At 44.4% G+C, this 15721-nt stretch overlaps 1 protein-coding gene across 1 annotated transcript in view; it reads left to right on the top strand.

Moving 5' to 3' along the window:
- The window catches only part of CMTM7 (CKLF like MARVEL transmembrane domain containing 7), an 87201-nt gene extending 73325 nt beyond the window's left edge, over positions 1-13876 (top strand). Inside the window, exons 3-5 of the mRNA XM_077491464.1 lie at positions 3544-3642; positions 9492-9573; positions 12785-13876. Coding sequence (XP_077347590.1) covers positions 3544-3642; positions 9492-9573; positions 12785-12798 — 195 coding nt within the window. The 3' untranslated portion in view covers positions 12799-13876. The remainder of the gene's footprint in view (positions 1-3543; positions 3643-9491; positions 9574-12784) is intronic.
- The last annotated feature ends 1845 nt before the right edge of the window (positions 13877-15721 follow it).

The raw sequence follows: 15721 nt of genomic DNA on the forward strand, positions 1-15721 counted from the left end.
TCGGCAGGACTACTATCCCCCCACTTACCATTACTGCATCTTACATGCTCCATTCCAACCTTAAAAGAGACCCCTATGAAGTCCTGTGTAAACCTAAGGCCGCGTACACACGGGCGGACTGTTCGCCCAACCTTGTTCGGCAAACAGTTTCATCAAACAGTCCGCTCAAAATTTGCATGAGCGGACTTGCCCACACACGAGCGGACTGTTTGACGAACAAGGTTGGGCAAACAGTTCGCTCAACTTTTGAAATGAACGGACTCGCCCACGTAAGGCGGAGGCAAATCCGCCCATTTCGAGCGCGTGTGCAGGTAGGCGGGGCCCGCGAAGGAGACGTCGCGGGCTCCGCCGCCTGGAATGGGCTTAAAGGGGAACCCCAACGCCGAAAAAAATCGGCGTGGGGGTTCCCCCCAAGTCCACACCAGACCCTTGTCCGAGCACGCTACCCGGCCGGCCAGGAAAGGGGGGCGAGCGAGCGCGCCCCCCCTCCTGAGCCGTACCAGGCCGCGTGCCCTCAACATGGGGGGTGCCTTGGGGAAGGGGGGGCCGCGCGGCCCCCCCACCCCAAAGCACCTTGTCCCCATGTTGATGAGGACAAGGGCCTCTTCCCGACAACCCTGGCCGTTGGTTGTCGGGGTCTGCGGGCGGGGGGCTTATCGGAATCCGGGAGCCCCCTTTAAGAAGGGGGCCCCCGGATACCGGCCCCCCACCCTATGTGAATGAGTATGGGGTACAATGTACCCCTACCCATTCACCTGTGAACTAAAGTACAATAAAAAACACAACACAGAGAAAAAATATTTTATTGCACAGCTCCGGGGGTCTTCCGTCTTCGGGGGTCTTCTCGCCGGACTCCTCCGCTATGTGTGTGTAGCTCTTTTGCTAGCGGAGGAGTCCGGCTTTCTTCCTCCCCGCCGCCGGCCTCTTCTCCCGACTTCGGGGGTCTTGTCCCCCTCTTCGGTTCTTCTGCCGGGCCACCGCGCCTGGTCCGGTGGCCCGGTCTTCTGTCGCCGTCTTCCGTTCTTCTGTCGCCGCCTTCGGTTCTTCTGCCGGGCCACCGCGCCTTCTTGTAGCTCTTTTACAGGCGGTGGCCCGGTCTTCTGTCGCCGCCGCCGCCTTCCGTTCTTGTTCTTCTTCTTGTTCTTCTTCTTCTCCTGGAGATGTTGACTCGACGAGCTCTCCGGCCGGAATGCCAGAGCCGCGCTGTGCGGTCACTTATATAGTGACAATGGGGCGGTGTCACATGGTATATGTCACATGGGTTGGTCACATGGGTTGATGTCACATGGGGACTATGACATCGTAAGGGGGCGGGGTCACCATGTGACCAACCCATGTGACATATACCATGTGACACCGCCCCATTGTCACTATATAAGTGACCGCACAGCGCGGCTCTGGCATTCCGGCCGGAGAGCTCGTCGAGTCAACATCTCCAGGAGAAGAAGAAGAACAAGAAGAAGAACAAGAACGGAAGGCGGCGGCGGCGACAGAAGACCGGGCCACCGCCTGTAAAAGAGCTACAAGAAGGCGCGGTGGCCCGGCAGAAGAACCGAAGGCGGCGACAGAAGAACGGAAGACGGCGACAGAAGACCGGGCCACCGGACCAGGCGCGGTGGCCCGGCAGAAGAACCGAAGAGGGGGACAAGACCCCCGAAGTCGGGAGAAGAGGCCGGCGGCGGGGAGGAAGAAAGCCGGACTCCTCCGCTAGCAAAAGAGCTACACACACATAGCGGAGGAGTCCGGCGAGAAGACCCCCGAAGACGGAAGACCCCCGGAGCTGTGCAATAAAATATTTTTTCTCTGTGTTGTGTTTTTTATTGTACTTTAGTTCACAGGTGAATGGGTAGGGGTACATTGTACCCCATACTCATTCACATAGGGTGGGGGGCCGGTATCCGGGGGCCCCCTTCTTAAAGGGGGCTCCCGGATTCCGATAAGCCCCCCGCCCGCAGACCCCGACAACCAACGGCCAGGGTTGTCGGGAAGAGGCCCTTGTCCTCATCAACATGGGGACAAGGTGCTTTGGGGTGGGGGGGGCGCGCGGCCCCCCCTTCCCCAAGGCACCCCCCATGTTGAGGGCACGCGGCCTGGTACGGCTCAGGAGGGGGGGCGCGCTCGCTCGCCCCCCTTTCCTGGCCGGCCGGGTAGCGTGCTCGGACAAGGGTCTGGTGTGGACTTGGGGGGAACCCCCACGCCGATTTTTTTCGGCGTTGGGGTTCCCCTTTAAGCCCATTCCAGGCGGCGGAGCCCGCAACGTCTCCTTCGCGGGCCCCGCCTACCTGTACACGCGCTCGAAATGGGCGGACTTTCCGAGTGGGAACAGTCCGCTCATTTCGAAAGTACAGCGGACAAGCCCACACACGGGCGGACTGTTCGCTCAAACACAGTTTCAGCGGACAGTTTTTCGGAATTTCCGAAAGACTTTGTCCGTCCAACTGTCCGCTGAAACTGTCCGCTGAAAGCCCACACACGAGCGGACTGTCCGCCCAAACACTGTTCAGCAGACAAGGTTGGGCGAACAGTCCGCCCGTGTGTACGCGGCCTAAGCCTCCTCCACCTGGAACGCCAATTGGTCCTGCACCTTTTTAATGCAACTAAGTTGACCATTGTGAGAGCATGGAAAACCACAGTACTCAGCTTCGAAGCAGTTAAAAACCGCATGAACGACATTTTGATACTCACAATACATTTCTCAGGGTCTGGCAATCATGGATTTCATAAAACCAATCCTCCAGGTTCAACAGCCTACTTCTTTCAATTTAAGGGGCTCCAGATGCACCCCCCCCCCCCCCCAAGGACTCTTCTCTCCTTTCTCTCCACCTTCTCTTATACTCCCAACCCCCCTGCGGTCTTCTATAGTCTAAACATTCCCTTTCTTTTTCTGCATACTTTCTCTGACACTCCTGGTTTTCAGTAGTCAGTCCAGTGAAGATGGTTACAGTGATGGAAAAAGATAAATTAAAAAAAAAAAACATTATTTGTCTCTCTTATCCATAATCAATATGCAGGTAATCTATGTATGTATGTATGCACCCCTCTTTATAGCTTGGGGTTTCCAAGCCCTTCCCTACCATACAATATACTCTGGGGCATTAAATGATCTTCATTGGGACATATCTCTGCCGTTTTCTATTGTACTGATGAATATTGTACCATGTATATAACGTCCCTTTGTTGGGATCTTCCTCTCCATCTTATGTCTGATGCAACCATCACACCATTGCACTAATCTGTTGAATTTACTTTTCTACCAATAAAGACTTTGTAAAGGAAATTCAGAGCTGTCTTGTGTCCTGTGCACACTGTATTATCTCAAGGAGTCTTAGCAAAAGTTTAATGAAGGTCAACTTGGCAGGGCTGTCACTATTTTTGGAAGTTCCACAGATATTTTTCTGTACTTGCAGCATCGTTTAATTGATAAAAAATGAGGGGGGGGGGGGGGGTGCATGGATTGCAGAGATATACTAAATATGTTTTTCTATAATTTGTCCTGATATACAGATCCTCAGGTTTGTTAAATAACAATTTATTTTCCTATAGGAACTGTTACACTATGCTATCTGCACCATCCTTCTGCTTATTGGCTCCATCGTGGCTGCTGTGAAAAGTTATAGTATTGGTGGACTAGTGGCTGGATCGGTAAGATATGTGTAAATGATAACCTGCCGTCATTCAGCCTTCGGCTGCTCTTAACTCTCTGAACAAAACACCTGGTGTTTTTTTGCCAGGCACACTACAGAAAACCCATCTTGGGAGTATTTTATTATTTATCCATTGATGCTTCTTGTTAGGAATGTGGTGTTGTACATGCAGCAATTTTCCTTCCTTCAGTCTAAGCTTTAGGCTCCTCTAAACATATTGTGCTTAGTATCCTTAGCCCCTCTTTCGAAAAAAGCTTGTTTAAAAAAAAAAGTTCAAGGGGAATCTTATACACAGTTAACCAATTTAAAAGAGTGGATGGATGTCTCTGACTTTCTAGTGCTCTGAAAATCTTTTGTCATTTATCAAAAAATAAATAAAAAATTGAATTTAATCCAAAATATGAATGGTTTCCCCATAAAAGGGATGTGCTAAAAACAAAAAAGTCTCAAATGTGGATTGAGTTTAATTAGATCTGTTGCACGAGTTTTGTAGTTTTTATACATTTAACAAATCCAGACATATGTACTATGTTATACCACAACTAGGTTATATCCAACCAGAGAAATAGGAAGGAGGGAGCACCCACAGTGCCACGTCCGTAATGTATCAAGGGAAAACAAAGAAGATACCAAATAGATATCAACAGGTCGGACTTTTAAGGCATGGAAGCAAATAGCAAAATAGGAAAAAATATTTATTTTATTACATAGTTACATAGTTAGTAAGGTTGAATAAAGACACCAGTCCATCCAGTTCAACCTGAGTGTCTACAATTGTCCCTATCCCAGTACATTGCACACTCACATCAATCCCTACCCTCAAAGAGCCCAGGATCCAAGGTCCCCATTCATATACTAGGGTCAATTTTGGACAGAAGCCAATTAACCTACCTGCATGTCTTTGGAGCGTGGGAGGAAACCGGAGTACCCGGAGGAAACCCACGCAGGCACAGGGAGAACATGCAAACTCCAGGCAGGTAGTGTCGTGGTTGGGATTTGAACCAGCGACCCTTCTTACTGCTAGGTGAGAGTGCTAACCACTACACCACTGTGCCGCCCGATTGAGAAATACAATATCATAACAGTGTTCAAAACAATATAAACATCATGAAATTATATAATTTGTACATTGAGCCCTTGTGCATCGCATCTACGCGTTTCTCCGTAAAGGCTTCCTCAGGACAGGGGAAAATGTTCAAAGACGTAGCAAGAGAGAACAATAAATCTCACTATCTTCAAATGAGCTGCTCCTCAAGTACAAATGTCATAGCAACCAGGACAGATCCAAATTTATGGAGCGGTCAATCACACTGTGATCGAGTGGAGAGCAAGTGGCACATTCTAATGAGTACAAACAGAAATTGGTAGTTGCTTATAGCAGGGGCAGGAAAGAAGTCTCAGTCAGTAAATCTATCTGTACCATGAATGGGGACGACCTATAGAGGACATAATCCCATCCACATAAAGCTTAGTAGATGCTGGTGACACATAGTATGACAAAACAGCATATAAAGACTAAAGGTAAAAGTATTTTTATGGAGACAGTGAAGGCAGACGCCTGGGAGACAGCCCAATGCTGTCCACAGCCTATGGAAGGATGCTGGTTGAGAAAGGCTGGTGTAAACTATATCTATAAATTAAATACCCTGATACTGGATGGCACCATCTGAGGTTTGATCCAGACAAAGCAAGCATTAAAGTAAGCACATTCTTTTGTGCTGTCTCTTTAGTTAACCCACAGGGCTCTAAGGATTCTTTGTCATGATTTTATAAACAAGGTAGAATGTATTACAAGATAATATTATTTCTTCTTAAGAGGAATGTGTTAAAGACAAAAAAAAAAGACTCAAATGTGGTTCAGTACAATTAGATCTATTGCACACATTTTGTAGTGTGCACACATTCAACAAATCCAGACATAAAGTGGGGAAAATAATTATTTGATCTACTGCAGATTTTGTAAGTTTGCCTACTTAACAGAAAGATTTTTTTTATTGTTTTTGTCCTTTAAAACAAGGTGATAACATAACAGAACAATATCAGTATGGCATTTATGCAAAACAAAATCACAAGACACATAAATATCACATTCTAGGCACCCGAGCGGGTATCAAATCATAAACACAGCATCCAATAGCATCGAGTCCTAACATCCCTCTCCGCCCAATAAGGGACGACAGGTTCTCCTGGTTGCATCTAGTAGGGCACAAGTACTATCTACCCCGGGGGGGGGGGGGGGGGAAGGGACCGGGGCCCACAAATAATAATACGGAAAGGGGCCCATTGATACAGAAAGGATGGCACCCAGGGATCAAATCCAACCCCACAGCCCAATAACCGCCATGAGGGGGGGGGGGGAGGGGGAGAAGGGGGGCGGGAAGGGAGAGGAAGCCCACCTCCGATACAGGGCAAGCCAGGCATCAGGGGGGGGAGCAGGCCCGCACAAGACCCACCCCGCCTAAACACGGTCAGCCGCATGCGTCAATCCAGTTTGACCAGATTTTGTCAAATTTTTTCGGAAGTTTGCCTACTTACAAAAAAATGAAGGGTCTGTAATTTTTATCATAGGTGTATTTTAAATGATAGAGACAGAATAGCAACCAAAATTCCAGAAGAAACATGATACAATGTTATAAATTGAGTCACAGTACAGTGAGTAAAAGAAGTATTTGATCCCCAAGCAAAACATGACTTAGTACTTGGTGGAGAAACCCTTGTTGACAAGCACAGAGGTAAGACGTTTCTTGTAAATGGTTAGCAGGTTTGCACACGTCTCGGGAGGAATTATTGGTCCACTCTTCTTTACAGATCTTCTCTAAATCCTTAAGGTTTCTTGGCTGTCGCTTGGCAACTCGAAATTTCAGCTCCCTGGCTAGGCTACTTCATGACCTTAAAGCACAGTTTCACCCAAAAGTGGAAGCTCTGCTTATCTGCCTCCTCCCCCCTCCAGTGCCACATTTGCCACCCTTCGAGGGGGAGGGGGGGTCAAAAACAGGTACCCGTCACCCACTTCCAGGAGACTGTGCCTCAGTGACCTCTTTCCTCTGCCGACGGGCCAGTTATAAAGCACAGCGTGCATCACGCATGCGCAGTAGAGAACTGTCTGTGAAGCCGAAAGGATTCACTGCCAGTTTCCCTTTCCCTTAATGATGGCAGCAGCACCCAAGAATAGAGCTGCGTAATTAATCATAAAGAATCAAAATTGCGATTCTACCCCCCTCCCAATCTTAAAACAGCATTTCCCCGATTCTATGTAACAATTGAAGAGTTCTCTGCTCAATTCTGACAACTGACGAAAAAAAAAATACAGGCAGCCTGCCAAGTTTATCTCAACATGAGAGATAACGGTAAACAAAGTAACATTTCCTTGTTAGATCAAAGGAATGAACTTCGTTCTGTAGATAAGGTCAGTTTAACCACTTAAAGACTAAACCTTTTTTTGACACTAGCAGAGACCCTAGAGATTAAAATGGTGGTTGTTGCAATATTTTATGTCACACTGTATTTACGTATCATTCTTTCAAAATCAATTTTTGGGAAAAAATACACTTTAATGAATAATAAAAAAAAAAAAACAGTAAAGTTAGCCCAAATTTTTATATAATGTGAAAGATAATGTTACGTCGCAAGAATCTGGAACTTTATTCTAAGAAAAAAAATCTTACAGCTCTGCCCGGAAAATCAGCTGGGGGTACCGACATTGTGGGTTTGATGAACAGGTAAGTGTCCTAATATTAAAAGTCAGCAGCTACCTTATTTTTAGCTGCTGACTTAAAATTTCTTGGTGGGGGGGGGGGGGGGGGGGCGGGACTCCTATTTAGTCTGCTTCTTCTTGAGCCACTCCTTTGTTGCTTTGGTGGCATGTTTTGGGTCATTGTCATGCTGGAAGACCCTTTCACGACACCTTTAGTGTTTTGGCTGAGGGAAGAAGGTTCTCATCCAAGATTTTACAATACATGGCCCCGTCCATTGGTCCATCAATGCTGCAAAGTTGGTCTGTACTTTTAGCAGAGAAACAGCCCCAAAGCATAATGTTTCCACCTCTGTGCTGGACTGTAGGGATGGTGTTCTTGGGATCATAGTGAGCATTTTTCTATCTCTAAACACGGCAAGTCGAATTAATGTCAAAGAGCTCAATTTTGGTCTCATTTGACTACAGCACGTTCTCCAAATCCTTCTCTGAATCATTTACATGTTTATTGGAACACTTCAGACGGGCGTGTACATGTGCCTTCTTGAGGAGGGGGACCTTGCGGGTGCTGCGGGATTTTAATCCATGTTGGCAGATTGAGTTACCAATAGTTTGTTTGGTGACTGTGGTCCAAACTGCCTTCAGATCATTCACAAGCTCCTCCCATGTAGTTCTGGGCTGATCCCTCACTTTTCTTATGATCATCATTTCCCACGTGTGGGGAAATCTTGCATGGAGCTCCGGACAGAGGGCAATTGATGGTTATTTTGTATTTCTTCCATTTGCGAATAATCGCCCCAACAGTTGTCTCCCTCTCACCAAACATCTTGCTGATGGTCTTATAGCCCATTCCAGCCTTTTGCAGGTCTACAATCTTGTCCCTGACATCCTTTGACAGCTCTTTGGTCTTGCTCATGAAGACAAGGTTTGAAAGAAACATTCTGTGGACAGGTGTCTTTTACACACATAACGCATTGTGGTTAGGAGCACCTTCTTTGAATTGACAGGACTAATCGGTGTACCACATGAGCACCTACTGTAGTCAGTCAGTGGGAGCGAGAATTGTTGGTTGGTAGATCAAATATTTATTTTACTCACTGAACTTAAGTTATAACATTTATATCTTGTGTTTTTTCTGCATGTTTGGTTGATATTCTGCCACTATCATTTAAAATACACCTATGATAAAATTTATAGACCCACCATTTATTTGTGAGTGGGCGAATTTACAAAATCTACAGGGAATCAAATAATTATTTTCCCCACTGTATGCAGTATGTATACCATAGCCAGGTTGCTAAATGATAACCAATAATACATTAATAAATGCAGTGTGACCACCTAAATTTGACTTGATATCAGCCTCTGGCTGATCTACTGTACAGCAGTGCCAGGAACATGCTGATAGGTGGAGAGAGTGGAGTGACAGAAAGATGAGCTCACCAGTGTGCTTGTTTACCTTTTACTGTCCAGTCATAAGGTGGGGGTAGGTAGGGTAGGGTAGATTCATAAGCGCAGAAGAAACTGCAGCAGAGAAAAGTAAAAACCTCTCCACTGACAGGCAGGGTGGCTAAAGCTCAGGACTGGATGGACAGAAATACAAATCCTGCATCAGATTTCGTAACAGTTTATTGCAACATTTTATGTTTTGTACATTGGCATCGCTGCTCTTAATTACTCTACAATCTAAGGGCCCCACCTCACATGCATATACCTACTAGGGTCAATTTGGACAAGAGCCAATAAACCTACCAGCATTTTTGGAGGGTAGGAAGAAACCATAATACTAATGTACACACAATCGGAATTTCCGACAACAAATGTTCGATGTGAGCCTGTTGTCGGAAATTACGATTGTCTGTACACAGCATTAGAAGAAACCCATGCAAGCACAGGGAGAACAGGCAAACTCCATGCAGATAGTGTCCTGGATGGGATTCAAACTGTGAACCCTTCTGCAAGGAAGTAGTGTTAATCACTAAGCCAATGTGCTGTTCATTAGACGGCTGCCTGCAGTTCAACTTTAATTTTAAAAGAAAGAAGCAACCTAACAGAACATGTCTGTGTTCTTGATACATTTGATACTGACAGTCTGTTGTAGTTATACAGGCACTGAACTGATCTATTAGTAATATACTGTTCCTTTCATCTTTCAGGTCTTTGGATTCATATCTACATTCCTATGTACTGTGGGCATGGTGCTTTCATATAAAGTAACATTTGTGACTCAGTCAAGTGGTAAGTTGTAACTTTTTTGGAGGGGGAGGGATGAAAAGAGTAGGGAATGGTCAATTGCTATTAGGTTTTTTATTTGCCCCACTAGAGGGCTGCCATGGAGACACAATAGGAAGTGAGAGGCTATCTATTAATGGTGAGGGGAAATCCCTTTGACCAAAACAGGTGTATCCCTAGTAAGATTTCCCATCACCTTCTGTGCCAGTGACAGCTGTAACATTTTAGATTTTTCATTAATTTTCTGTCCCAGTGACAATGATCTCCAGGAAGAAGACGCCAAATCTACACACCAGGGACACAGACAGCAATAAAAACCTGACAGAGTTTCCAACTCCTCCCTACTATATTCTAAAGAAAATAGATCTGTTTAGAGATATACATTTTAAGAAAGCAAGAATTGTGAAGAAATATGTTAATGCACCTGAACATGTAAAACAAAATGAATATTCTATAAGTAAGTGCAGCTTTCTGTGCTTGATTTTTAGAGAGAATAGTAACAGGCTCAGTAGGCATGTTGAAGGTGTCATTTGATGCAGATAACCCTATAGGGCACTGGTTTCCCTTTTAGGCAAATCTGTTCATGCAGGGCAGGATGGTGACACAGGGTGCATGTAGCACTTTTCCTATTTCAATTGGGGCAGTAGAATCAGAGCTTGCTACACTGGAGCATGAGAAATAATTAATTGGTACTGTTTGACAGCGCTGGTAGAGGGCGTGTCAGAGTAACTGCCTGGTAAACATTTATAGGCGTGCTCACAGCACCCTGGGCTGCTGCCTGAGGTCCTCAGGGGTGCCGCGCCATCCAGGGTTGAAAAAGGCTGTCAAATCCAACTAAACTCCCACTTTGCCAAACATCAGCAAAGCAGGAGCTTGATTGGCACAGTGCAATGAAAAGCGGTGGTGAGGGAGGCAGCTTTCTATATCTGAGCTTTCTGCCTGCCCTGATGCTCTGGTGAGAGGAAAGCAGGGCATGGAGGGGTACAAAAGGGAGGGTTAGCAGAGAGAGTGGGGTGTGGAGGTGAGCAGAGAGGAGGTTGGGTGTGGAGGTGAGCCGAGAGGGTGTTGGGGGACAGAGGGGAGCAGAGAGGGGGTGTGTGGAGGTTAGCAGAAAGATGATTTGGGAGTATGGAGGTGAGTAGAGATGGGGTAATAGAAAGGGGGGTTTGGGGTACAGAGTTGAGCAGAGAGGGGGTATTTGGGTAACAAGGTGAGCCAAGAGGGTTCTGTGGTACAGAGATTAGCTGGGGGATTGGAGTCCAAAGGTGAGTGCCGTGGAATTGGAGTGCAGAGGTTAGCAGAGAGGGGAATGTGAAGCATGATTTTTCAGCTTATTAATTTGAATGGTTTTCAAATCGCACTGAAACGCAGAAACACTAGTGCATGCACTACTTTTAAAAACGAGTGCCATGCCAAACTGCATGGTACTGTAGTACCATGCAGTATGGGGCCTTCAAACACGCTGCATTGGTGATTTGTGTTTGGGGTGTACTTAACAATGCATTGGCACCTGCATGTAGATCACAAGGGCGTTTAAGAGATATTTATATTACATGCAGCCAGTGACATCCCTGGTGCATGCGCTCTAAAGGAATGGCAACGGGTGTCGTTCCTTTTGAGCCCTGTGCCGCCAATGGCAGCTCCACTGCACATGTGCGGGAGTGACGTCATCGCGGCTCCGGCCACTCACAGCGCCGGAGCCTGTAAACCCAAAATAAACTCAGAGGAAAATGTCAGCCAGCTCAGTGGTGTGCGGCGCCGTTGGAAGGCTTCCTTCTAAGGTAAGTATTTCATAATGAGCTGGTATGCGATGCATACTAGCTCATTATGCCTTTGCCTTACGGGGTTTTTGTTTGTTTTTTTTAAAAAAGAGTTTACAACCTCTTTAAGGTTGTTCCAGAATGCAGACTTAGATAAAAAGGAAGGAGCGCCCGGTGTCCAGACAAATGTGACTTCTAAAGTAAAGTTCTAAACTTCATGGATCTTTATTAAAAATTAGCAACATGTACATCAAGCCAATGCATTTTGGGGGAATAGACTCCCCCTTCTTCAGGGCTGATGCTGTGTACTATTTGGTGGGAACAATCCAATGAGTGGTTATGTTGGATCAAGATTTTTAAATGGCAGGATTCCGGCTTTTGTTGTTGCCTATACAACAAAAGCCCTAATCCTGTCATTCAGAAACTTTGATCCAACATAACCACTCATTGGATCGTTCCCACCAAATAGTAAGTACGCAGCAATAGCCTTGAAGAAGGGTGAGTCTATTCCCCCGAAATGCATTGGCTTGATGTACATGTTGCTAATTTTTATTAAAGATCCATGAACCATATTTTAGAAGGCACATTTCTCCGGACACTGGGCATGCCTTCCTTTTTATCTCAGTCTAGTTTTATCCAGGAAGCTTGTAGTGGGTGGGTCTGCTGGCTATGTGCCACACGGTGATGATGCCACTGCTAGTATATATGGTAATATCTAGGATTGCAAAGGAGTTTGACACGGGAATATGTTTAAGGGCTGGTTCACATCATGCCGACACATGAATTGCACAAGAACATGCTGTACATGAAGTTCTGTGCAGTGCGATTTCAGCCCGTTCATTCTGAGTGCGCTAAAATTACACTGTACCACGCCAAAGAAGTGCATACAAAAAACACACTGCAACCAGATCGCATGGTACAAAAGTACAATGCAACCTAGTGCGGACAAGCGCAGTGCATTTGGGGTGTCGTTAACTTTCTATTGACACCCAATACAGATCACAAATAAGAGTGCGTTGTGCATGTGGTCTGAATTGCACAGGAACGTATATCGCATTCCTGTGCGATTCAGGTGTAGGCATGGCCTGAACCGGCCCACAATGAAAGTTTTTGTACTCAGAGTTCAGCTTCAAGGTTGCCCATATGATGTTAGTTGACCCACACAATAAATTATGTTTGCAATAAAAGAAAAGATTTCCAAGATCGGGGAAGACATAGCTTAGTAATTCAATGTAATATTTTAGTGTTAATGTCCGCATTTTAGAACAAAATTCTTACATTCTATTCCACAAAAGGAGTTTTTATGGCATAAGAGGGTTCTCAGGCAAGATTGTACAGGGCCCTATGGCTTTAGTTGTATCTATATGCCAACAATCAGGTGCCCTCATGGTTGGCTAGCTTCATTTCCTCTACAGTAATCTGTATACATGGTCATTTGTCAAATCTGTTATTTTCAGGTGCCGCTGTATGATTGCCCAGACACCTTAGTCTTCCAGAGATGAAAGGACATTGAAGTGCATGGTGAAAATTGTTGGCACTATTTCTGAACTTCTTCCCCCAGTGAACAAACATAATCTTCTTTATGGTAAATCTCTACACATTGAAGGCAGCTAATTGGGTGTAAATGAATGCAGCAGTTGTCCCACTGCAGACAAGCCCTTAAAATGTAGCACTTTGGTGTCTCAATGGTAAAGTTTTCCAGTACACCTTGTGATTCATAATAGAATTCATAGAAGGGGAATTTCTTCAATTTGGTTCCAGAAGACGTGGTGACCTTTTCTTTTGAACTCTGTGCCTCATCACTGCCAGTCCTTTGAGTGACACCCAAAGATACAAACATTGCACTCCGACATTTCTACAAGCACCAAAACTCCCATTTATGGACCAAGAACCAAAAATGAACCCTTAATGTAAACCAAAGGATGGTTCCCAAAGCAGCCACTGCCAGGAGAGCACATGCAGAATAGCTCCATGAGAATTGTTTACAAACCCTTCAATAATGGATTGGAACAATTTTATACATCTTTCCTGTTACTTAAAGTAGATGTGAATCCTAACTAAACCCTAACTAAATGGCATTTAGTTTGCTAAAGCACTGTGTATCACAAACAATTGACATGTTTTTTTGTTTTTTTATAAAATACTGTTTTTTTTCATCCTTGGTTGCATACCAGTACTGCTGATCTCTTGCAGTCTCTTTGTAGCCACCTCTTTCCACATACAGGTGCTCCAGTGATGGCTGCATTTCTCAGAGCAGGTTACTTTGGACTATCGGACATGAGCGCAAAGCATTGTGATAATAGAAAAGAGGTAAAAGGGAACGAGTCTTACTGTTCATGTCAGTCCAACGGAAAAAAAGGCATTTAAAAAAAAAAAAAACTCAGTTTTGCAGTTCCTGATGTAGCCAAGCGATGTCCTTCAATACATAGAAGCACCTTAGGCAGGAGAGTGCGTCTGCCTTCTGGGTCCTGTTTACTACAACAGCGTGTCTTGAGAACACAACCCTTTTCTCAAGTTTTTTTTTCCTTTTTTGCAGAATATATATATATATATATATATATATATATATATGTGTATATATATATATATATGTGTATATATATATATATATATATATATATATGTGTGTGTGTGTGTGTGTGTGTGTGTGTGTGTGTGTGTGTGTGTACTAAGATGGGAGTAGAGGTCACATTAAAACAAATAGTAGTAGTAACATTAAATAACACATAGAACCACAGAATCAAAGCAAATAAAAAACACATTACACCCAAAGAAGATAAAGGATGCATTAGAACTATAACAATATTAAAATATCAATAGAAGTTAAAATAGAAAAGAAAATGGCCTATTTTAAATATGCAGGTAATAATATATTTTGGCCACTAGATGGAGACATATTACAAAATTTATATAGAAACCTGAAATAATATGCCTCTACATACAATGCATCTAGATATCATACATTGTAACAAACTAATAAGTAAGAGAAATTGAATAAATAGCGCAGTGATCTGTAAACTCATACTGTATAATAAAGGGATACAAAAATATGTTGTTTTAACAAGGACCCAGAAGTATACATTGTCCTGCCCAAGGTGCTTCTCAGTAATGAAGGATGCCACTTAGTTACATCAGCAAATGGTTCCTTTAGTTTTTGCCTTAAGGCTGTACTGAACGTGCTTATTCCCTGCTACCTTTGTGAGTGAAATACGGGTTACAATAGATCATGTATGTTGTCACAGCCGCTTGTAGCCTCAGCTGAGAAAGTTTGTGACAGGGTGACAATGCAAGAGTAGAATTGTGAAACAGGGAAGGAGGGTTGTCACCCTATAACCGTACGTACCTGAACAAGGACCTTCCAGGCAGAATCACCAGGTATTAGTTTAATGAATATCAAAATAATTAAAAAGTGACTGTGCTGCCCTAAATAATGTTTGATATAAATTTGTGATTTATAATGAAAATTGAAATGAATATAGAAAAGCAGCTGCCACTTCCTGTGAGATACACACATCAGTCAACAATTTCCAATATCGAGTCGCGTTATATTTCCATAAAGTGAATCCATGCAATGAGTTAAATATAATTTAACCTTTCTAGAGTGAAAATCATAAATAAAATTGATCAAGGTGCACACTGTGACCTGTCTATTCTATTGATAGTAGATCTCCATTGTGAAATCAGCACACAATACACCTGGGAACAGTGATAAGAAAATGATCTGGCTTCCACCTCCACATACAGTGCCGCTTACCGACTCCTGTTGATCTCTTATTACAGGAGATCACATGCGCTTCTGGCTTAATACCCAGCCCGGGCCTTTCAGGTATGCAGCCAAGGTCTCAGCGTCTTCCCAGGTGTTATACCCTTTACAGGTACACTTGGGGTGTAGGATATGAAGAACAGTTAGTCTCGGGTAGAGCAAACTGGGGATACTCTAAAATCACATTCCAATTCACCTGCATCTACAAGCAGTACCCAGTGGTAGAAAGGGAGAAGTGCATGTCTAGAGCAGTGTTTTTCAACTCCAGCCCTCAAGGTGCCCCAACAGGTCATGTTTTTAGGATTTTCATCAGATGAAACAGTTGTGGTAGTTACTATGGCAATGAGACTGATCAAATCACCTGTGAAAAATAATGGAAAGCCTGAAAACATGATCTGTTGGGGCGCCTTGAGGACTGGAGTTGAGAAACACTGGTCTAGACTCTAGTCCAAATACTACAGTTGGGGAAATTATGAAATGTTATAACTGCATACTGCTTCAACATTTCACTTCTGCAGTTAGATCAAAGAAAACCCAGGGGGGGGGGGGGGGGGAATCTTTACATCTGAATTACCAGCTGCAACTATTACAAGGTCTCCTTATAGGAATTATCTGTTTGAAATGCAGCTGA

This window comes from Lithobates pipiens, unplaced genomic scaffold, assembly GCF_037356315.1.
Source record: "Lithobates pipiens isolate NorthernLeopardFrog02 unplaced genomic scaffold, aLitPip1_a1.2 Scaffold_19, whole genome shotgun sequence".
NCBI classification, from domain to species: domain Eukaryota; kingdom Metazoa; phylum Chordata; class Amphibia; order Anura; family Ranidae; genus Lithobates; species Lithobates pipiens.